The sequence below is a fragment of the Rhea pennata genome, chromosome 29 (assembly GCF_028389875.1).
Source record: "Rhea pennata isolate bPtePen1 chromosome 29, bPtePen1.pri, whole genome shotgun sequence".
Lineage (NCBI taxonomy): Eukaryota > Metazoa > Chordata > Aves > Rheiformes > Rheidae > Rhea > Rhea pennata.
In genome coordinates, this window is record NC_084691.1 from 3,763,559 (window position 1) to 3,787,224 (window position 23,666).

General features: G+C 48.5%; 1 protein-coding gene across 4 annotated transcripts; it reads left to right on the forward strand.

Annotated features, from left to right (window-relative positions):
- The first annotated feature begins 1,273 nt into the window (after nucleotides 1–1,273).
- On the forward strand, nucleotides 1,274–23,414 carry SLC11A2 (solute carrier family 11 member 2). Of its 4 annotated transcripts, XR_009960970.1 has the most exons (18): nucleotides 4,626–4,798; nucleotides 7,141–7,224; nucleotides 8,509–8,648; nucleotides 9,424–9,549; nucleotides 9,935–10,054; nucleotides 11,224–11,330; nucleotides 12,014–12,084; nucleotides 12,175–12,242; nucleotides 12,684–12,839; nucleotides 13,297–13,455; nucleotides 13,807–13,893; nucleotides 14,407–14,526; nucleotides 14,768–14,917; nucleotides 15,250–15,323; nucleotides 15,481–15,634; nucleotides 16,238–16,291; nucleotides 21,199–21,319; nucleotides 21,626–21,714. XR_009960970.1 is itself a non-coding variant. In XM_062597222.1 (17 exons), exons 2-17 carry the CDS (start codon nucleotides 7,191–7,193, stop codon nucleotides 21,701–21,703), a joined length of 1,698 nt encoding a protein of 565 aa, XP_062453206.1. In that variant the 5' UTR covers nucleotides 1,274–1,339; nucleotides 7,141–7,190; the 3' UTR covers nucleotides 21,704–23,414. The 4 variants fall into 4 exon arrangements, 3 of the variants coding, with proteins under 3 accessions (XP_062453206.1, XP_062453205.1, XP_062453207.1); XM_062597222.1 differs by lacking the exons at nucleotides 4,626–4,798; nucleotides 21,199–21,319 and adding an exon at nucleotides 1,274–1,339 and having other exon boundaries at nucleotides 21,626–23,414; XM_062597221.1 differs by lacking the exon at nucleotides 21,199–21,319 and having other exon boundaries at nucleotides 4,627–4,798; nucleotides 21,626–23,414.
- Nucleotides 23,415–23,666: the final 252 nt, after the last annotated feature.

Sequence of the window (23,666 nt, forward strand, 5' to 3'; positions counted from 1 at the left end):
TTTATTGTGAAAAAATTTAAATGAAAATGTTCAGAGAGAGACCATGTCTGAGGCCATTTGTCCCGTTGGCAGCTGAAGATCTGGAAGTTCAGGTTGTAGGCATGAAAAACGTTCTTGACATCAGCATAACCCTAAGGAACCTTCTTGGTCCTGATGAATCTGCATTTTCAAATGGAATAAACCATCTATCAGAAAGATCTCCAATGACCCTTGTATAACAGGGCCCAGCCTGAGCTATCTTTTTAACAGAGAAATGGAGCATCCACTCTGTAGAGCTAACGCGCTCGAAAGCCAAGAGACCAAAACCGGCGTTTGTGCCGTGTATCACATTTTCCAAGACCCAGGGCAGTGACTCCTGACTGTTCTCCTCTTCTAAAAACCTGTTTGGAAATGAATGAATGAAAGTTTGAGCATTCGGATGTGCTACCAGGTGTGCACACCTCCTAATCGGCCCGCTCCTGGTTTGACTAGACTAGCAAGCCTTGAGAAATTAAGTTTATGCAGGCCCAGAGTGAAGGACCTTGCGGTGAACGTTAGCTATGAGATGATCCTAGGATGCTGCTCCTCAAAATGCCCTGCCCAGCCTGGGAGGAGGGCAGGAGTTTGAAGGCGAAGAGCCCCAACATCCCGCGGGGCTGGGGATGTGTCCTCCACGATGGCGCTGCATGGGTGGGGGACTGCATAGAAAGGGGGGTCAGTGTCCCCACGGCCACGCTCTGCTGCTGAGGGTCTTGGTGACCCCATGGCCAAGCTGCACCGAGGGGCCTGGTGACCCCACGGTGGGGCCTGTGCTGCGGGGGGCGGGGGCAGCGGCCCCACAGCTGAGCCACGCTGAGGGTCCCAGTGTCCCGCAACCCCTCGCCCGGCCCGGGCACCGCCGCGGCGCGGAGCCGAGCGGGCGGGGCCGAGCGAGCCCGAGCGGGGCCGAGTGGAGCCGAGTGGGGCCGAGCGAGCCCGAGCGACTCCGAGCGGGACCGAACGACTCCGAGTGGAGCCGAGCGGGGCCGAACGACTCCGAGTGGAGCCGAGCGGAGCCGAACGATTCCGAGTGGAGCCGAGCGAGCCCGAGCGGGGCCGAACGACTCCGAGTGGAGCCGAACGACTCCGAGTGGAGCCGAGCGGGGCCGAACGATTCCGAGTGGAGCCGAGCGGGGCCGAACGATTCCGAGTGGAGCCGAGCGAGCCCGAGCGGAGCCGAACGATTCCGAGTGGAGCCGAGTGACTCCGAGTGGAGCCGAGCGGGGCCGGGCCGGGCCGGGCCGGGCTGGCGGCGGCAGTGCGGGCCGCAGCCGGGCATGGGGCGGCGGCGGCGGCGGGGGCGCCTGGGGCGGCCGAGGCGGTGAGTGCCGAGGGCGGCCGGGGGGAGTCTCCGGCACCCGGGGGAGGGGCGGGGAGGTGGCTGCGTCCGACCCTTACACTCACTCCGGGGAGCGCTGGGGCAGGTGAGTGCTCTCCTCCACTCCCGGGAGTGCTGAGGGGGATGTTTCCTCTCACACTCATAAGTGAGTGCTGGGGTCGGTGGATCCCTGCTCTGGTGAGTGCCTAGAGAGGTGGATCCCCACTCTGGTGAGTGCAAGTGGCAGATGGATCCCCACTCCGGTGAGTGCTGGTGGCAGATGGCTCCTCACCCTGCTGAGCGCTGGGGTCAGGTGGATCCCCGCTCCGGTGAGCACTGGGGTCAGGTGGATCCCCACTCCAGTGAGTGCTGGTGGCAGATGGCTCCTCAGCCTGGTGAGTGCTGGGGCAGGTGGATCCCCGCTCCGGTGAGTGCTGGGGGCAGGTGGATCCCCACTCCGGTGAGTGCTGGGGCAGGTGGATCCCCACTCCGGTGAGTGCTGGGGCAGGTGGATCCCTGCTCTGGTGAGTGCTGGGGGCTCCCCTGGGGACGCCGGGGATCCCCCACTGTCCGGCCACTCTGCTGAGTGTGTTTTATTTGGGAGTGGGGGGAATCATGAGGCCCCGATGCCCCTGGCCTCCAGGGCACCAGCATCCCCCCATCCCAGCTCCGCTCAGCGGGGCCGGGGCATCCCCGGGCACTCGGTGACCTTGGGCGTCCCCCGGCCCCGCGAGCTGCCTGGCGAGCCGGGCACCGGCCCGCGGGGCCTCGCGCCGAGGGGGTGTCTGCGGGCGCAGCACGATGCTTTGCAGGCAGGGTCGGGCGGGCGGTCGCTGTCTCAGCACCTTGCAGCGCCTCGGGGAGTTTGCCAGCACCTGCCCGAGCGGAGTAGCTGAGTGCTCAGCTTGCACCTGAGCTGTGTCGGGGCCCGGGATCTGCATGACCCTGTCCTTAAGTCTCTGCTTTCCTCCCCAAGGCCTCGATCTGCTGTTAAATCCGCCAGCGCGATCACCTTCCCGCTGGCTTCGTCGTAAAGCAGGCGGCCGGGTCTGTGTTTCGCACGGCAGCTGCGGAGCTGCGTGTGTCTTGAGCCATCCCCACCAGCCAGCACACCTCCGGGTTTCAGCTGCCCGCTCGCGCTTGCTCTGTTTCCTGTTGAAATACAGCAGTTGCCGACTGTATTTTAAGTTGGACCTTTCTGGCATTTCTGTCTGCGTGGCTGTAACGCTGTAGAAACCGCAGCGTGTTTGGTGCTGGCTGGGGGGAGTGTGGATGCGTCCAGCCTTGCTGCGCTTGGTGCATCTGACAGCGCAAAACCTGTCCCAGTTCGTCCCCAGCCTTCCCAGCCTGAAGCGACTTCCCAGGGTGCTCGCGTGCGCGAAAGTTGATGTTGTGTGTAAGCTTTGCAGTGAAGCAGGGCTGTGTGATCTGCGCCACGTATTTACCGTCCTGTTATCACTGCGGAGCCACAGTCGAGCGTCCCGAGGTCCAAACTCCGGCGTCCGACTGGGGAGGCGCTCAGCGTTAGCGTGCTGGGAAAGCCGAGGCCAGCCGGCAGCAATCGCTTTCGGTGCGCTTCTGTGTGAAGAAGGCCAAACGTCGTAACGCCAGGCTGAGCTCAGCAAAGGGCGGCGTGACCCTCCGCAGGGCTGCGTTTCCCCCGTCTCTGCGCCTGGCCCTGCGGCGCTGGGGAGCCGGCAGAGAGGAAGGCCCGGACCAAAGGCCACGCACGATTGCCCATGGGAGCTGGAGGCTTCCTCGGAGGAGATGTGTCGCAGAGGGACATCGTTCTCCTACGGTCTTGGGGGCACGCAGCCCCTTCCCCAGCAGGGCAGCGAGCACGGCTTGTTAAATGGGAACTGTAAAACGAGGTCTTGGTTACAGGAGTGTTTTGGTAGAGACCAGGGTGCTGCAGTCAGCAAAGAGCCAGGGCTCTGTTCTGGTTTGGGACAAGATCTGGGGTGTTTGGGGTTATAGGATGACCCTGTGCTTCAGTCCCAAGCCAAGGGGACTGTCCAAGCTTGCAGCCTCAAGCCAGGACTGCAGATGCGGTGATCCCACAGTTCAGTGTCTGCTCATCTGTCTTTTTGCTTTACAGTGATTATTAACTGATGTTTCCATAGTCTGTCTCCAACATTGCCTCATTTTTTGAGGACATTTTTAATCTCCAAGCCTCAGGGCCACTGTAAAAATGAAGGGTTTTAATCAGTTTTATTTATTGTGTGTTGCAATTGTACTTCAAGTCTCAGGTGTGCAGCAAAATCCCACCCCTCCTTCCACGCTTACAAAAAACAGAAGAGAACAACTGGGAGCAGCTTAGAGACATGCTCTTAAATCCAGGAGCCTTCTGATCCCAACAGACTCTGTAGGAGAGTTTCTTCTTGCTTTCAGGTTGTTGTTTCCTAGGTATTGTTCTCCTTCCCTACCTCCCTAAAACAAATAAATAAATCATGCTCTCTGTTTCTAGAAGAAAAGCACACTTAGGTCAGCCCGGCGAGGTCTGGCAAGGCCTCAAGCGGGTCGGGATCACAGCTGGAGGGCTAGGACCTCCTGCGCCTTTGCTCGGTGCGCTCCTGACGTAGGTCAAAGCGTGTCTTCGCTCAGGCTGAGCAAGTAGGTGACCCTGGCCGTGCAGTAAGAGGTGAGCAATTAGCAAGGAGGGGGCTCATCTAACCTATTTTGGAGCCAGCCTGGCGACCTGCCTCGGAGTGGCTGAGTGAAGCTGTAGCGGTTGATGTTTACAGGCTTATCTTTACTTGTTTTGCTTATCTCTGGTCATCAGCATGACTTGTGGGTGAGAGCTGGTCTGAGAGCAAGGAGGAATCCTGCAGGGGCGAAGCAGCAGTGCTGCCTCCGTGGGGTGAATGCTTTTGCTAGGCGTGTGCGGAGGAGAAGGGTTTCGAGGGCTCGGGTGTTGCGGTGGCAGTGTAGGTGTTTGGAAGCCTGGCCAGGGTGACATGCCTGCAAGGGCTGGAGTGCCAGGAATTACCCTGGTGGGACGACGAGTGATTAACTGGGTCTTCTGCTACGTATTTTGTAGGTGTGTTGCACTTAGCATTGTGGCCGTGCGACTTACATGACATAAGCTGTAAAGAATGCAGTTAGGTTCTCCATGTCCTTATATAAAGGACAGCCTCGTGCTGCAAGCCCACGGCAACGTCTGTGTACGAGCAGAAAAGCCAACCCATGCTGCCCAGGCATCTTCCTCCACGCTGCTTTGAAAGAGTTAACTGTGGCAGCATGCCCCGCAGAAACCAGCAAAGTTCAAAGCCCAACATCAAATGCAGAAATCTCAATCGCAGGAACTGCTCTCCACACGAGTCAAGACAAAGTTCCTTGTTGTCTAAGAAACCCTCGTGCCTTCGCACTGATGATGGCAAGCAGCGATCTGCTCCCCTTTCCCCTCGCTAGACAGCGTTTCTGCTTTGCTGCAATCAAGAAGAAAAGACCCATTGGACTGAGGTGCGCCTATTCAGCAACAAAAAGCCAGGGTGTACACGGAAGAATGATCTGTTGTTTCGTACGTAGGTATTGAATATTTAGAGAACAGAAGTAGCATGTTTGTTTTTTGGATTAGAGCAGCCTTACAATAGTCTGTTCTTGGCCTTTTGATTTATTCCAAGAAATGTTTCCTTCTGGGAACTTGGATGTCTTGCATAAGCGTGAATATGGTCTATAAAATTAAACTTACAAATCATATACAGTAGGTGTTCTGCCTCTAGAAGACAGGACATAGCCAAGCGAGCCCATAACATGCTCATTTGGTTTGAGGAATTGACTAAAGATATTCATAGAGGTTATGGATAGAAGGAACAATAAATCCCTATTTCCTGTGTACTGCCAACCCTCTTATTTCGTCCACGTAACCACTGCATTGAGAGCAGTGACAGTGTGTCAGTAAAGCAGATCTTTTAGAAAGGCATCCAGATGTGGGGACAGTGGGCAAAATCATCCCTCGGATGTGTTTTTGCCTTACTTCTCTTAGCAGCTCTCCAGCTCAGTCATCTAAGTGAGGTTGGAAGTATGTGAAATAGCACAGGCAAAATATTCACGCCTGAGTACCAGGCAATGGCTGCTTTTATTGGAATTGTGTGGGAGAAGGGTCTGTGAGCCACGTTTCTAAGCCAGCGTGCGTAGGAAAGTGTTCCCGGAATAAGGTTGTGAATGAATGTGTCAGGAGTTCGGTTGCTGTGGGGAGCTTGTCAGCAGAGATAGGGGAACCAATTTTGCTCACGCCTTAGCGAAGATGTGTTTTGCAAGGAGATATTTAGGTCAGTCTCGCAGTGTAACGAATGTTTGCCATGTGATCTTCTTCCCCTTTGCCTTTGTTAACCAAGTGAATGTTTCTTGGAACTTGCTGCTAAGGTAAGCGTTGTTCCTCTCGAAGGGACTGGGTCTCGGAAAAGATGGCTTATTGCTGAATTATAGATTTTTAGAATAAAAGCCCTGCATCCTTGCCGGACGCGGCGGCTGGCAGGGGTCAGCATTCCTGTCCCCGGGAGCCTTGCGTCTATGCAGTTTGCAGACCAGCGCCGCTTTCCGCTGCCCCGAGCCCGTAAGGCTGCGAGAGCCGGTGACTTGGTGCATGGTTTTTCCTCTGCAGAAGAGGCAGGGACAGTTTGTGTGCAACCATATGGGAGCAGCAAAAAAGTGACAGTGAGTGACAGAAAATCTTAGTTTAGTGCAACCTTAATGCTTAGCTCTGCACTGGCGCAGGTTAATTCTTCTCCATGCTCCTGTAGAGGAAACACTCGAAATTATTTGCAAAGTGGCGGAATAAGCAAACACCTTCCCTGAGCGTTGCACGTTGGCAGATTCGGTGGCGGGTGTGAGCAGCGAGTTGTGCAGAGTTCAGAGCTCCTGGGGCATGGTGTGTGCTTTATTAATCTCTTGCTTTAAAATCTTGAGTATATTGGGATAGATAAATATCAATTGCACTCGTGCCTACAAGAAACGGTTTTGCTCTTTCCGTGCGTGAGATAACCGTCTCTGGGCTAGCATATCAGGCTTGGTTACAAACCACCTTTGTAGCTGGAGGTTTGCTCATTATGGAACCAGTAAATTAATCTTTAAAAATCTAAAATTGGTTCAATCACTAAAGTAAATTTCCAGCTAATGTTTTCCTTTTATTGGTTCAGTGTCTATCAGTGAAGACATATTACACGAAAATTCCCCGTTAATATGTAACAGGCTTTGATGGAGGTTAAGTGCTTTACATACCAAACATACATACTGTTGGTGCTTTGACTTGTCCTTGAAGGGCTTGAGGGGTCAACTGTTTAAAGTCTGGAGGATGCCAGCTTCATCTGAAGTCCTGTAGCAGATCCCAGTTTCTTTTTGCATGGATTAGACTTAAAAAAATGAACCGTGGTGAAAGAGTTACATCATCTCTTAGAAGAGACTTAGGGACCCTGTAGAGGGTGTGCCGTAAGGCTAATAATCATGCCTGGAGGGGGAGGGATGGTATGTAATTTTTTACACATCAAGGAAATTCCACTCTTGTTTCTTTAGCTGGAGTTTCACAATATGCGCTGTCCTAAGCCTAGGAGCTTGCAAACACTTTTGTCATGTTGGTCTGCCCGGTTGGTCTGTCCACTTCTTTTTCACGTTGTGGCAACAGGAGTTTCCAAGCAGGTTCCAGGCCAAACACTCTCCTTCTAGGCCTGCAAGTACTTTAAAGCTGGAAAAGGACTGGAGAAGTAACTCTGTCCCTGCCAGTAGCTGTTGGCTCTGTCATGCTTCTTACAGGTTGTTACTCTCCTTGATGTGTTTTGGTAACCAGCTCTTCCCCCTCTCCTTTGCAGCTGATGTGGCCAATTTAAAGCAGTTGCCCAGCCAGGGGAAGGATTCCACCATGGTGCCCGGTACAGACCGGAAAGCGTCCTATGGTAAGGTGTGCTTTGTGGCACATCAGACGTACTCTGATCTATCAACCTTCTTTTCTGTCTAATTTATTCCCTTGTTCCACACAAAACACTGTAAGAATTTAAGGTGCCCGTTTGCTATCCCATACGCTTGATTATTGTAGCGGACACAAACCCTCGCACTTCTCAAATGACTCCAGCAATAGACTTGTGGTTCCTGCGACTCGCGCAGCCTTGCTTAACTAGATGAACAAGCTGGTCTTGTGCAGTCAGATCTCTCTTGATCGCACACACACACAGGTAGCTCCAAAGCCTTTATGTAAATGCCTTAGCTGACAGGCGTGTGAGGTATTTGGGAGGCAGGGAAAAAGGAGGAGCCATGAATTTCAGTTTACTCTGATGATGCAATAGGAAACTTGGTAAAAGAGCAGACCTTGTTTTTAGTCCTCCTCTTAAAAAGACGAGACGGCCAGGACGTATGCTGCTCTTCAGCTCTTAGAGGAAAATGCCACGTAGAGGTAGCAAAAGTGAGTATTCCCTCTATTCTGGATGTGGCTTTTTGTGGCAGTTGGGCAGGGGAGGGTCTTTACATGCAATCTGCAGGGATTTGGGACTTCATTGCCGGACTAACCTTGTACACCTTTTTACAAGATAAATTTAGAAACTGTCCTGAAAATTCAGCAGGGCTGGCTCTCCCCTGTTCCTCTAATGCTTTAGGGGAAGGGAAGATTATCAGGCAGTCTCCTACTTGTCGCCTACTTCCAAACAAATGCTGCATTGTACTTTCCCTGGAGTCTGCCTGGTAGCAGAGTCCTTCCAGGACTTGAACTAGACTCCTCAGACATCCATTTCTCCAGGCTAGCTTGGAGGAAGGCTCTCTGTGATCATGAAAAAGTCGACACAAGTCTCTCTTGGATTTGACTTGCTGAGTCCCAGTTAGTCATTATGGTAATACTGCTGGGCTGCCGTTACAGGCAATGCCCCGGGCCAGCTTTTTGTAGCAAATCTGAATAAACAAACTGCCAGCTAATCAGCCTCCACTCATTGTGTGAAAGAGGGAGAGTTTAGTCAAGGCAGCTTGTGCAAGATGAGGAGTGTGGGCTCCTAGGGCGAGTTTACAACAGTATGTTATTTTCACATGTTTATCTCTTTAAAAGTAGTTTGATCAGCGTTATCTGTGAAGCCAGAACACACTCATTTCACTTTGCCTCTGGGTCTTGCCAGGCCTCTGCCAATTTTTTCTGTGTTTCCAGAGACCCTCGTACTAACTCCTCACCCGTTTTCTGCTTTTCTTTTCTGTCCCTCCAGAAGATGCCTCTGGGGAAAATGGGGAGGTTGTCAGCACAATTTCCAACAGCATGAATCCACTGCATTCTCCTGATACCTCCTCAGAGGAGCCCTTTACCACCTACTTTGATAGCAAGATCCCGATTCCTGAAGATGAAACAGTAAGTATAGCTGAGTCCTCCCCCACCTGCCCCAGTAGGAAAATCTGATAGGAAAATCTGAACGTGTTTGGAACCAGGGTGAGTAATTTGCTAGGTCCTAAGCCTAGGAATGGTTCCCCTTCCTGTCTAGACTGAGAAGGGTGGCGAGGCTGCCTTGCCCCAGTCAGTGGAGATCTGGGAGAGAAGGGGGTGAAGTATCTCCTGTGCTTGCTGTGGGATGCCTGATTCACCATTTGTAATTTCTCTTCTAGAAAGCCTGGCTGTAATCAACAAAACTAGCCAAAGAGCAGAGAAATTTTTGTGTGTGTAGCCCCAGGGGAGGGGAGGTTGGCTCTTTGTTCCCTTGTCAAGGCTTAACTGGCCTTGTAACATCACCAGTGAGGACTGTCTCCTTTGCAGAGGGCTCTGTGTTCAGCATGTAGGTGCCCTCTTTAGTTTTCACTGAGCAACAAGGCAGCATTTCAGCTACAGGCAAAGGAGGCTTCACCTCCCGCTCTGACTGACGTGATTGTATCCTTGGTTGTCCCAAAGTAAAGAAATTGCTGTAGAGTTTAGGACAAGCTGAAATAACAGACTGATCATGCCAGGGCCACTCTCTGTTGCAGCAGCAAGCAAATTGAAATAGCAGCTCCGAATGTCTCTTGCTACTCATTATGTCTAACAGCTGGATGGTTCTTGGGGATGATGCTTGTCAGGTTATCCGTCCTCTGCATTAGGAGAGGGCTCCAGTGCAGAGCTGAGTTCTTATCTCCCTGTCTTCTCTTCCCTTTAAAAGCACTCATGCTTTAGCTTTCGCAAGCTCTGGGCCTTCACAGGACCAGGCTTTCTCATGAGCATTGCCTACCTGGATCCGGGCAACATCGAGTCGGATTTACAGTCCGGGGCTGTCGCAGGATTTAAGGTCAGTGCAGAAGCTTACAAATTAAGCCCTGTAAGTTATCTACCCCTTCTACCCTCAATGCTGCCCTGTGTTTTAGGGCAGCAGTACTAAAAGCCCCGTTGTTGCTGCTGGGCTGATAATGCCACAAAGAAGGACAAGGGGAGAGAGAGACTCTCTCACGTGCCCTCCCCAACACTGGCTCCTGGCCCTATCTGCCTTTGGTCCCATCCTGTGCCATCCCCAGACTCCTAAAACAGCCTCCAGTTGTCAGTAGTGATTCTTTCCAAGTGCCTGGGATTCCCAAAAGTCCGTGCAAGGCTAGGCATGGGTGGACCTGGGGCCTTGCGTGTGGCTGTAGTGTCTTGTTATGTCAGGCCACCCACTCCTGTCTTCCCATTTCCCTCAGCTACTGTGGGTGCTGTTGCTGGCAACGATCATCGGGCTGCTCCTGCAGCGACTGGCCGCAAGGCTAGGGGTGGTGACGGGGCTGCATCTCGCTGAAGTGTGTAACCGGCAGTATCAGAAGGTAGGTGACCTCTCTCCCTAATATACAGCAAACCAGAGGGATATGGAGAGAAGCTTTGCTCCTCACTACAAGGGTGCACAGAGGGTCTACCAGGCCTGGCATAGCCTAAATTTCTCTGCAGAGTTGTCATTGGGTTTATTCCAGTTCCTAATTTCTGCTGTGTAAAGAGACTCTCCTGATAACCTCGTGGGTCTGCATCAGTTTGATTCTCTCGTGGGACCCGTGAGGGATCGCTGCTGCCCGTTAAGTGCCAAATCTTCCTCTTGAGGAAGTGTTTCGGTTGCTAAAATACATTTTCATCATCACATTCTGTCATTGTCAGAGAAGTTGGGAGTTTCAATTGATTTCTTCAGTTCTGGCCCACAGTTGAAGGAAAGGCAAATTTAGAAGAATTTTTTAACTGTAGCCATGATTTAGCACTAACCAAGGGCTGGTGAAGAACCTGGACTTTTAGGAAAACAGGTTGGGGACACTTCACATCCTGGTGGTGTTTTCCCTATCTTACTTAGACTGTTCTATCAGGTTCCTTGAGCAATAGGACCAGGACTGTTCAAATACAGTCAGTTAAATGAGCTCAAGGAATCATGAGGTGAGAGATGGCCTTTTAGAACAAGATCGTTGCATGGCTGTTAAATTTCCCTGCTTAAGAAATATCTGTGTCTTGTGTAAAAAAGGACTCTGCATCTTCTTCATCTGAAGATGAGTGATGCTGCCCATTGGGAAAGGGCTGTTGGGAAGTCATTGGCATCTCTGCAAGTCGGTGTAGACAGTTTGATGACTCTCAGCAAACACTTGAGACTTTGTCATTGGTCTGGCCATGTGAAATGTTTTCCAATGCCCATTTTCAGCACCTCTGTACGCAGAAGTGTCTACTTTCACTGTCCCAATGAACCAAACCTATTAAGCTGAGTAATTTAGAATATACAAATGATCCAAGAACCTTCTCCAGTGATTGCCGCAGGTAACCTGTATTTCTGCTCTGGGCCAGCCATAAAATGGCAATTGTCAACAACTTTTCCACACATTAATTTGATACAGCCGTGGCAAGTCTGGAAAAAGAGACCATTTCTGAATGTGTAATCACCTGCAATCACATGCTTATATAGGAAATTACAGGGAGAAGAAATTTTCCCTTTTTGTTGATGGTACTGGGCTTTCTGTATCTCTAGGTTCCTCGGATTATCTTGTGGCTGATGGTCGAACTTGCTATCATCGGATCCGACATGCAAGAAGTCATTGGCTCAGCAATTGCTATGAACCTCTTGTCGATGGGGAAGTAAGTAGGATTCACTGTCATAGGCAAGCAGGAAATTAATGCCCTTCTTTAGGATTAAGAAAGTGACACTGTATGTGCCAAATATGCTCATTTATTTCTTATAAATCTTCTGAAATAAGCACTTTGTGGAGGGTGAGTCATCTAAGCCAAGCCATGTTAGCTATTTGTCTTGGATGACTCAGCCTTTGGTGCCTTTTTTTTGCTACAAGGGGAACTGTGGGTGGCTGGCTTATATTTTAACTGTAACTGATGCACACCAAAATTGGGCTGCAGCCTTCCTGGCAAATTTTACATTCCCAGTAAAGCACTGCCAGAAAGATACTCTCTTTAGACAGGAAGCTTTGAAATGAAAATCTATCGAGAAGTGACACTTTTGTACCAATTAGTTATTAAAGTCTAACTCACTCCTGTCATTCTCAACATGAGCATGTGATTTGCTTTCTAGTTTCAGGGAGAAAAGTCTTATCTGAGCTGTTTGTGCAGAAAACAAACCTATGGTCTCTTGCCCCATGTAGCCAAACGTCTTGTCAGACTGCAAACAAACCCTTGAACAATGCAGTTCTTCCATTCCCAAACAAACACTCTAATTAAAAGGAGATTTTGGACTCTGAAGTTTAATGTGGCTAAAAGATGAGGTCAAAGTGTTCTGTAAACTAATGCCTGCTCTTGTCTGTTTCTCACAGGATCCCACTGTGGGGTGGCGTGCTCATCACCATTGCTGACACGTTTGTGTTTCTCTTCCTGGACAAATATGGTAATTTCTCCTTTTTCCTTCAGTTTTTGAAAGCTAAATCTGAGGTGCAGCTTTGCTTTGAGGTTGCTGATGGTCTTTTTGTCTTTACAGGCTTGCGAAAACTGGAAGCATTCTTTGGCTTTCTGATTACCATCATGGCTCTTACGTTTGGATACGAGGTACCTTCACTGGCTCTCTCTGGTTTCCCCCAGAGCTGTTTGGTGACAGTTTCCTTTTCTCCCCACCACTGGCAAACTCCTGTGCCAGAACAGCATGAAAACGCAGAGGCAGACACTTGTGATTAAAATTAAGGCCATTTGAAGTTGGATCTGTGTTTCCAGTGGTGCAGGATTCTGATTTGTGGCTGTCATCTGGCTAACACACTTGCAGTGAGGGCTGTACTGAACGCTGTCTCTTGGGGGTGGACGCTGGCATATACTGTGTCTGCTCTTCAGTGAAGCATCCTCTATTTTATTAAATGACAGATGATTGCCACGCTTTGGTTTTGTTGTTTTCAAGGGGGCCACATTTTAGCTCATGAGTGTCTCCAAATGGACTAAGTTGCTGTATGATGCCTGTCAAGCTAAAATTACCCGTGTCTCTCTTGTGTCTATGTCCAGTATGTTACAGTAAAACCAGATCAGGGGAGTCTGCTGAAAGGGCTGTTTGTCCCGTATTGCCAGAACTGTGGCACGCCTCAGCTGGAACAAGCTGTGGGAATTGTGGGTGCTGTTATCATGCCGCACAACATGTACCTGCACTCCGCTTTGGTCAAGGTAAGCGGCTGCTCTGATTAATGCAGAAAGCATGCACAGGGGTGATGCACCGGCATCCTGAAAGGCTCAAGAGCTCAAAGTTATGGGCCTTTGGGAGCGTGCTTTGAGCATTACTTCAGTGGGAACATAGCAAACCCCTCCAAGGCGGCCAGCTGAGTCCCGGTATAGGGTTTGTTGTGAGAGCCTAGAGACACATGTTCTTTACGTGGGTATGTGGGGACCATGATGTCCATCTCTGGGCTAGCATGGACATACTGACAAAACCGCTGCGTTTCAGACTCCAAGCCACCATTGTTAATTCTTCAAATGTTGGGATTTGCTTTATCTTTCCTCCAACGTATTCTCCTCCCTTTCTGTGTCCCATGTCCCACTGTTAGTATAATATAATTGTAGCTATAAATAGTATAGTAACGAATTCCTGTTTCTCAAACTGCTATTGTGACCATCTCCTTTTCAGTCCCGGCAGGTGAATCGTGCAAACAAGAGGGAAGTACAAGAAGCCAATAAATATTTCTTCATCGAGTCCTGCGTAGCTCTCTTTGTCTCCTTCATCATTAACATCTTCGTTGTGTCTGTCTTTGCTGAGGCTTTCTTTGAAAAGACGAACGAAAATGTGGTAAGTTGCTGGTTGGAGCTGGGATGCTGCTCTTTGTGGGCTGTGGTTTTTGGAGACTCACTGACACTCAATCATGGGGCCGTTAGATCAGCAAGGAAGACTGTCTTAGTAGATGGCTCAGACAGGACGGGTCCGAGACACATCAGTGCCCCTGTGTCAAGGGGAACACGTGTAATCTGTGTGGAAAGGAGGAAATAAGAACAAAAATGCTGGCTCTTTCCGCTCAGACTAGCCTGAGGAGGCACCGAGCGCCTTGGGACCTTGCTGTTCCTTGCCTGCAGCCTTTAACGCTCTGCCTCACTTTTCTCTGGCTGAACAAGTCGAGCCTCCTGCCCCTTTGTGTCATTGCAGAGCGCAGTCTGTACGAACGCCAGCAGTCCACACTCCTCGCTGTTCCCAAACAACAATCAAACACTAGAAGTGGACATCTACAAGGGGGTGAGTGACCTGCTGGGCGGGATGGTCTCGTTTCCAGCAGCCTGGCATCCTTGTCTGTTAGCAACTGTTTCTTTTGGGTAAACAGAGACTGTTGAAGGTCAAGACTTGTAATAGAATTACTAAAAATAGAGCTGGAGAAGGCTTCAGAGGGTCCTTGAGTCTAGCCCTCTGCCCAGCCCGAATTATCTTTGCTTTTGCTAATCCTGCTACATCTAAGATGTCTTCAGGGACTCCTTGGCCATCTATTCCCCTGCTCTATTAGCTTGGTGAATACAAAGTTTTTCCTTGCATCCGTCCTGAATCCTCTTAAGAGTGAGGTCCATGGGGTCTTGCCTTAACTGCAGCAGACATGCTGTTCCCTCCCCTCCAAATGGATTATTCCTTTTCTTTCAGCTCAGTGCCTGTGATTAAACTGATGGAAGAGATGGCCACGAAGGAATTTGCCTCCTCTTTCTTGTTCAAGCTCTCAAATGTGGGAATGGGCTAATGTGAGACTGCAATTCTCTGTTCCAGGGCGTTGTTCTGGGATGTTACTTCGGCCCTGCTGCTCTCTATATCTGGGCAATTGGGATCCTTGCTGCAGGCCAGAGCTCAACGATGACAGGGACATACTCTGGACAGTTTGTCATGGAGGTAATTAGCAGCAGCTTCCTGTAACCATGTATCTGACACTTCTCTGTTCCCAAGTCTTTAAAGATAATATGGGTAATGGCCCCTTCCTTGGACACTCAGCTCCTGCAGGAAGTTGCAGCAAACTATCTTACGTGGCTTTCAAGCAAATCAGCTTTTCATCTTGCCCTCAACCTCCCTCTCCCTGCTGCGCTTGAAGCCTGTGTGCTATTTTCATCTAGCAGCCACAATGTTTTTTTCACAGGGCTTCCTGAACCTGAGGTGGTCCCGTTTTGCCCGTGTACTGCTGACTCGCTCTATTGCCATCACCCCCACCCTGCTTGTTGCCATCTTTCAGGATGTTGAACACCTGACTGGCATGAATGACTTCTTAAATGTGCTTATGAGCCTCCAGGTGAGCAGCTGTGCCTGGTTTGGGGGACAGATCTCAGAAAAAAGCCATGTAGCACTGGATATTTCAGCTTCTGGTGCCTAAGGGGTTGTGGGAGCAGCTAAGCAGAGCAAGTTATTGTCAGTAGGCTTTGATCTGCTGGAGGGAGGTAGAAAGGATCACCCACAGTTTGAAATTGCTTCCGCCTTCTAGCTAGGGGAAGTCCTTTTGACTCACTTTACAATAGCTGTGGGGAAATGCTGTGAGATATGAACAAACCTTGGAGGTTTGTCCATGCTGATATAATCAAAACTGTTTCCACTTTTAATTTTTCTGTATTTTGTTGCTTATTCCAGCTTCCTTTCGCTTTGATCCCTGTCCTGACATTCACCAGCCTGCCCAGTGTCATGAATGATTTTGCCAATGGATTGTAAGTACAAAGGGAATCACCTGCAGGCAGGGGAGGATGTGTTGCTCTTTCTCAGGCACACATTTCATTTCTCTCCTAGCCTCATGACCTACGGCTCTCTTCCAAATGCACGACTGGGCCTGCCACCTCACCCCACTTGCTCTGATTTTCTGTGCAGGTTCTGGAAGATTGGTGGTGGCGTGGTGATTCTTGTGGTCTGCTCCATCAACATGTACTTTGTGGTGGCCTACGTCATGGCCCTGAACCACATAGCTTTGTACATCGGGGCTGCAATTCTCAGTGTGGTCTACCTGTCCTTTGTAGCGTATTTGGTAAGTCTCGTTCTCCTGTGGTCCTGGTATTAGTAACCGTTGAGCTGAGTGTCCTTGTAGGTGGGATAAATCGATAGATTTATTTTCTCAGGAGCTGCTGTTACGTTAATAGTGTCACATTTTACAGTCACTATAGTGTCTCTGCCACAGGGTCAGAGCAGATGGGGAAGTTGAGGTTTCATGGCCAGATCTGCTTGAGGATCTGCTCTGTGCTGAGCCTACTAATCCACGTAGCCTTTCTGTCCCCCTTCTTCTCACCATTCCTTTAGCAATTCACCTGTTAGCTGTTCCCAAAAGGGCCTTGATTTGCTGTCAAAGCAGCTGAAAGGCCAGAGGAGACTCTGGAATCATTCACAGTTCCTGGTTCCTTTGTACATGCCTGTATATTGCCAGAGGTATCGGACATTTGAAAAATGCCCATCAGTGTAGTTCTTTTCACCTCTAACCCCCTCCGTTATTATTTCAAATGCCAATTTACTTACTGTTAAGCATGTGACAGCATTTAGACAAGCAGAGCCCATGGTCCCTGCAGCATCAATGTCTGTAACAGTCTCCGTAACGTGTTGCAGTGTTTCTGATCATTGACACCTTCTTCGATTGCAGACCTGGCTGTGTCTGATCGCTCTGGGAGTCTCCTTCCTGGCCTGTGGGAAAACGGTAAGCGTCACTAGAACACTGCTCACGGAAGAGTCACCTTCTCACTCCGCTAAGTAGATACCGTGTCTGTCTGTACACAGAGAGTAGCCATCAGAGCCAGTGCGTTTCTATGGTTTACTGTGTGAACATATACAAGTGTATGTGCAGTTTGCACAGAGAATAGTCGTGTAGTTATGTTTGTTGTATAAAAATCAGATGTACATACTGGAAAATGTTTTGCTGCTAAAATACTAAAAAGTCAGCTGTTTTCTTTGCTGAGCGCCTCTAATCACACTTGTAAGAAGTAGCATGATGTCAGTTGGGCGATACAGAAGCTGCATGCAGTTTGCCTGATTTCTAGACACTAACGTGTTTCATAGCTTAGCAGAGAGTAGCACACAGCGTGCTGCAAACTGACTCTTCCTTATGGCCAATCTTTGCTTCCAGCTTCTTTCTGATTTTGCATCAGAAACAGCAGACCTTCATCTCTTAGCATTTTAATACATGTAGCAGAAACACTGAAGCACAGTGAAGATCTAGCTCCAGGTAATCACTGGTTCTGAACAGAATTGCAGAATCTATGAAACAGTAAGCTAGGAAATAGAAAATCTTACCCTTCTGATGATGTTTGAAGGATGTTTCTGCTACTGTCATTGGGCAAAGTGTAAAGTAGTGACACTACATTCAGAGTCTACCTCTAAAGTCATACTGTGGCTGTTATTCGTGATCTGACTGGATTTGCTTTTCACTTGAAATACTTGGAGGAAAAGTCTCAGTTTAATTAAAAGTGAGGCTGAACATGACGTGCAGCCTGCTTCCACAAGCATGAGAGTTGTGATGCCAGAAAAATATCCCATAGCATAAGGGCAGGAAACCTCAGCACAAGCATTGTCATTTTTTTTCTTGCCTGGCATGTGATTTTGATGGTCAGCAAAGGAAAAGACTTTTCATGTTTACTGGTTATTTATGGTTTTATGAGTTTATTTCATATGTATGCAATTAATAGAAATACTCTGTAGTTCTCAAAAATCCTTACTACATGGCTCACATACTGCAGAATATGCCAATAGCCTTCTCCAGTGTGGTCATAAACTGTAACACAAGTTCATTTTTTTTATTTGCAACTCCTGTTGGCCCTGTTTTAAGTTTAATCCAAAACTTGTCTCATTGCACATCTCTGTTAGCAATTATTGTAGTCCAGTTGTCTTTTGGGAGTCAAATATTAACCTGGGAGACACCTAAATCTGATGTGGCCAAGAATTATGTTGTTGAGAACTGTACATGCTGCTTCTGTGATTAGAAAAGATTGCCCACTTTTTCTCCCAATTTTGTGTGAATTAATAGCTTATATCCTGCATGACAGGGTGTTTTTAAGTGTCTTTTATGTATGTGATTTGACTGTGAAAATCGTGTGTCGGAAATGGTAAACCAGGGTTTTATTTGGTCTAGTTTCTCTATTGCTATCTGGAAGCTGTAGCTGGTTGGCAGCTCCAGAGAGATCTGCAGGTATCAAAATGCTTTTGTGGATCTGAGAGACCACATACAAGTGGTTTTGTGTGTAGCAAACGATCTCTGTTAATGGACACTTTCACATAATGTAGCTGCTGGCAGTTCTGCCCTTCCTCTCCCGGTCTGTAACTGGGCTCGATAACACAGAATCAATAGTTTGGGGTTGGCATGGATAGTCGTGAAAGAGATACAAATCCCTCTGCCTCTGCGCATCTCTGCACCGAGCCGCAGTTTCTCTAGTACCCATAAAGAGGGCTCAGAAACGGCTGCCGACATCTCGGGGGGCACTGCCACGGCCCGGAGCTGCCTGCTCTGGTGCAACCCGGTCTGTGCAAGCCTCCCCTCTCCAAAGCAGCAGGCTGGGTTTCATCTCAGCCCAGACAGTGTTTTGGGGAAGGTTGGTCAGGACAGCCCAGCGTAGGGCCGTTCACGAGCTGGGCTTCTTTAGCCCCTCGTTGAAAATGAGGCTTTCTCAGGAAATTTGTTGTCTTCCTCGGTGTTTCTCTAGTCACAGAGAGGGAGGTCCTCTGCAAAGATAACCACTCTGTCGCATTCAGAGCCTCAGAGAGACGCGTTTTACAGACCTTATAGCGTTTTGGAGTTTGCTTCTGACTTTGATTTCTCTTGCACAAACGCTTCAGGCCGGGCACGCCATCCGCTCTTGTGACTGCGAGCACAGGAGCAGGGGGTAAAAGGCACGTTCAGAGGCAATGTTCTCCTGTTTTGCCTTCCTGGTAGCATCTTATCCGTAGCTTCCACGACAGGGTGGCTCAGAGCAATTCCCGCTTGTTTCTGCTTTGCAATGGCAGAACTGACTTGGGAGCAAGAGCGTGTTTGGCTGCCGGTTGCCAGCTCAGACCCCGCGTAGCCCATCGCAGCCCCCGAGGCGGTCGTGGGATGTGCGCGCGTATCAGCCAGCACAGAGCCCTAAGTACACTAAGGGAAGAGTTTTTAGAAACTTGATAAAGAATCTGATGATGCTACTGACATGTTTCTTAGAAGCAAATGACAAAATGACAAAAAAGCTGCTAAGCATAGTATTAAAACTTTATTTTAACTAAGGACAGGACTGATTACACTACACCTGCCCTTCAGGCAGCAGAAATTCACTTTCTCCCTCCTCAGATTTAGCAAGCACTAAAACATAATATATTTAAAGTTATTGGTTCAAAAATTCCTGTTGATATTAACTCCTGCCTTGTAACGCTTGTAGGTTTTATGCCTAATCCCACTGTCTCGTGGTACAGACAAAAAGCTTAGAGTGTAAATTTGTTTTCTGTAAGTGGAAAATGGTCTGGATTGTTAACCAAAGGCATGTTTGTGACCAGGATGACTGTAAAACGTGGAACTGCTTGCCTTCCTTGGCCAATGAGTTCTGTAATATCATTGTATGAATCTCTCTGTTTTATGTTTTCTGAGTTTTTTGATTTGTAACAAGTCAGAGGAGATTTTCTTGGCTGCTCTCCAGAAATGAGAATGTACAGATCGTAGCTCTGTGCAGGAGCTTCTGGATCGAGTTCTCCTTGCTTCTTGGCTTCTGCTCTTTGTGAAACTACTTTCCCCCCAGCCCCATATCTGCCCTTGAACTAGTTTGTACAAATTATGTTTTCAATTAAAAGACGGATACTTTTTCAACTTGGTTTCTTGGGTCTTTTTTTTTTATCTTTTTTTTTTCTTTTCCAAATCGCTAGCAATATGTGGCTATAACAGAAACCCTTGCCAGCGATGGGAAGGTTTTGATGTCCTGCAAACCAGCCTGTGCTAACTCGGAGACACGAGCGGCATGGTACAAGCTCGCTCCTTGTCCCAACAGGAGTTAAACCCTCCTGCTTTTGCCGTTGCTGCAGGCATTTGAGGCGCTCCGGCTTTCCTTGCACCTAGTTTGGCATGATGGTTTCCTCCGCCTTCAAGGCAGTATCAAGAGCCAGGAGAGACGAAGGATCAGGTCCCCATTAGCCACTTGGTGCCTGCCTGGGAGGATTTCCGGGGGTATTTGTGGGTGAGCTGGGCCATAGCTCGCACATCCCTCCCTACTCGTAGCCCATTTGTTGGCTCTTCTGCCTCTGGTGGCAGATCGTCCTGTCCGCTCCTTGGCCAAACCATCAACTGCACTAAAAAAATATCTTACAGGTTTTTATTATGCCCTCCTTTTCCTTTTAGTGAAAGTAGGAGTTGAAAGACCTCTTAATTTGGAATTGAAAGAGGCCAGACCAACTGGGTGAGATTCTGTAGCCTGCTTTTTACAGGAGATCAAAGGGACAATCTCACTGCCTCTTGTTGATCTAGAAATCTTCTTGGGAAGGACGGGAAAATTCAGATAGAGGCAGAAATCGCTGCCTCGTTTTGTTCCTTCTCTCCTCCCTCCAATCAACACCAGCTCAGGCTTTGGAGGTTGGAAAGAGGTGTTGTTGTGTGATCTGGGAAATTTTCTTTCCACCTCTGCAAGCTTTCCAGGAAGGTTGTGGAAGTGGCTTGTGTCCCTTGGGGGACTTTATTCTCTTTTTTGGAAGAGGAAGGATTAATTTGTAAGCCTGCCACGATTCTCTGAGAGAATGAATGCCATTTAGGTTTTCTATCTGGTAAGGAATGTTCGTGGTAAGTCTTGCTCTCTCGCAAACTACTGCACCTGCCTTTTGATTTGGAGCAGCCAAAATCTTTTTAACCAATTTTGAATAATTAAGCATGAAAATAAAGTTTGCTGAATGGAATAGCTCATTCCGTGTCTGTGTGGATGGAGCCAGACTTGCATGTTGTTGTCACGGCCAGTGTGATAATGCATTCTGATTCCCTCAGCCTTTTGGGGGGATTTGCCTATGAATGAATGGGAAATACTGTCTACTCAAATTTACTTCTGGGGGGAGGTGAGTGACCACCCCACAGAACCTCACTGCTGTGAAACAACATTTTTTTTTTTAACTTAACCGAACTGTGTAATCAGTTAGTCCTAATTAAGGCTTATCTACACCCAAACTTAATTTGAACGAAGAAGAAAGTTGATTAAAAGTGACTGAGGGAATGTTCTACAGAATAAAATAGCTATTCTGGAATATCCCCACATGTAGACATGCTCTTAAAGTGGATCTGTTTACTAATAAATAGGTATTTGTGTTGTATCAAACTGTTTCTTCAGCTTTAAACTATAATTAGCAATTAAATGGCGCAATCTCGTGCTGGAAGCATGGAGCAGCAGCAGAATGGTCATCCGGCTTCAGCCGAGCATGGCCTTGCTTTCCCTTCCTAATCGGCTGCATGCGGCCTCAGTGATTCCAGCGATGCACCCTGCAGCTTAATTAAGCACTCGCAATTAACTGGTCCCATTACCCATCTCATCAAATCTATAAGAGCTCTATTAAAAAAGAAAATGTTATGTAAGAAAGTGTTAAAATTGCTTTAACGATGCTTTGGTTTGAATATCTAAGGGTCCTGAACTGAACAAAAAAGAGGAATCCCTAAACTTCCGCCTCTGATTTGCGCACATGGAAATGTGCAGCTTCGGTTAAGCAGGACGGGACCAAAGGAGCAGCCCTCCTCCCTGACATGGTGATGCTCTGAGGGGCCCGGCGGGTGCCTCTTTCCTCTGGCTGCAGGCGGGGAGGCAGGGATGTACCTGCAGGAGGGATGTGGGCCCTTCTCTGCAAACCTGTGGCCTGGGGATGCCTCTGTTCCTGCTCTAGATACTCTCTATCTCTTTTGTTTTTAACCAAAAGTTTTCAAAAACTGACCTAAGCCAAAACACAAGTCTTTCTGGTGATGCATCTTGGTCTTACTGGGCTTTGTTTAACCATGTGCATCGCAGGCTTCGCGGTTGCTGGTTTCTTTAACTCTCTTATTCTTTGCCTCTTGCAGTATCACCTGGGATTCGCTACTCACCCCGAACTCTTCCTTCTGAGCAATGTTGATACAGACTCTGTTGTGACTAGATGATGCCGGGAACCACAGTAGTAAGAACAGATCTGTTTTTAATGGAAGCCCTTTGTGCTGCAGAAAACTGTTTCCATCACTTGGGGCTAGCACAGAACCAGGTACGGCTGCGGATTGTCAGCAGAAGCCAGGATTTCTTCCGGGGAGGACTGCAAGATAAAACTGTCGGGTGAACAGAAGCGTGATAGGACCTGCAGAGCCTGAGCATTTCATCAGTCACAGAGACACCAACACAAGTGAAGATCTGGGTCCAAACCACCTCATAATACTGCTGACGTCGGGGTCAGTGTCTTGCTTTTTACGTACCTTAAAAGTTTTTACACTTTTAAAAAATAATTGCATCTGATCTGGGAAGGGATTTGTCGACATTTTACTGATTTAGATTCAAACTTCTCCTGCCTGATGATAGATCTGGTACTGATGTGACACTAATTAATTAATTTTTCCTACTTTGGGAAAATTCCAAGCTTGGCCAACTGAGCAGGAGCAGAGTTTTCTCGTTCGATTCCTAGTGATTTTGCTGACGAGGTGCACTCAGGTTAGCTGGGAGGAGAAAGGAAGACAGTGATGAGAAGTGGCTGTGAAGCTGAGGTGTGGAGCTTGTTCTTCCTGGCCAGGCTGCATGTGTATACAGCAGGGCAACCAGCAGTCCTCTCTAGAAGCTGTCTGTTATATTTGCCAGGTACTTATGGCTATTTTTGCTGTAATACCTGTTCACATCTGACCTCCACTGTGGCTATTTAAAGGCCTTCAGCTCCCAGAAAACAGCTACCTCCCCTGTCCGCTGGCATCTTGTCCAGTCCAGAGCTGCTCTGGTCCCTACAGTTTTCCTACATGTTTGTCCCTGTGACAATAACGTTGATTAGTAGCTGCAGCAAAACCATCTGTGTGCGTTTCTCTTTCTCTTGTCGTCACGGGCCCTGTTTTTGTTTGACTGACACTGCAGCAAGACGTTCAGATCCCTGTCCCTGCTCCAGAGCTGAGCCGAAACGCGGGCTCCTCCGCGAGACAGCAGAGAGGTGGGTGTCAGGACTAGCGTCAGGCGCAAGCTTTGTGGGAGAGCTTAGAGGATTCGGTGCCAGTATCTACCTCTGCACGTGCAGCAGCGAAGCTGCTGTTCCAGGGTTAAAAGCTCCATTTGAGGGCCGGGCTCTGTAAGGAGAGCATCAGCAAATGCTTTTCACCAACACAGAGCAGGTACAAAGCAAACAAACTCACGGCCTTGCTGTCTGCCGCGGCTCTTTGCCCTGGCTCTGAGCCGGCGAGCCCGGTGTTACCTTTCCCTGGTGAAAGCAGGGCAGAGCTTGCACACCTAGGATGGAGCAGCTGCTCTGTGTTTTTGTGGCATTTCAACAAGTTTCAGGTGTTGCTGGGGGCTGTTTCTGGGCTACAGGAGGTTCCCAAGCAGGGAGCTTGAGGCAGCAGCCTCCAGTGGCAACACACTTCTTTTTCCTCTTTTCTTTTTTTCTGGTTAATTGTTTTGCAGTGACACTGTTGAGTCCCCAGACTGAGGGTGTTTTGGACACATTTTTATATGTCCTATCTTGGGTTTCTTTTAATTCAGTCTTTGTTCTAATTAAATCTTTTACCAGTTAAGCCTTTTTGTTTCTACATACTTGGCACTAACTTATTCAATGTACTGACTACATTGTGGCTTTTGAAGAATGTGACAAAGGGGCAGAATTTTCCAATAAATGTGTCAGATTCAATTTAACCTTTTCTGTTCAGGTTTCATCCCTTTTAAGAAATAAAGCTGACATTCGTGGTCACTTCTGCCGGAGGAAGTTAACACGCTTCCATTTTTTCAATATACAGACAAATTACACTGTTTGCACTTGTTTATATTGTAGTACTTAGGTTTAAGGTAAGTAAAATACATTATATAGCATGTTTAAAAGTCATAAATACCTGAGGATTCTCTAAGCATTAGCACACAGACTCGCTGATGTCTGCTGCGTGGATAGAG

Excerpts from the sequence above, each read along its gene's own strand:
- SLC11A2 (XM_062597222.1), top strand. The coding sequence starts at position 7,191 with ATGGTGCCCGGTACAGACCGGAAAGCGTCCTATG. Across the intron at positions 11,331-12,013 it reads AACCTCTTGTCGATGGGGAA|GATCCCACTGTGGGGTGGCG; the intron begins GTAAGTAGGATT and ends TGTTTCTCACAG. Across the intron at positions 12,840-13,296 it reads TGCACTCCGCTTTGGTCAAG|TCCCGGCAGGTGAATCGTGC; the intron begins GTAAGCGGCTGC and ends TCTCCTTTTCAG.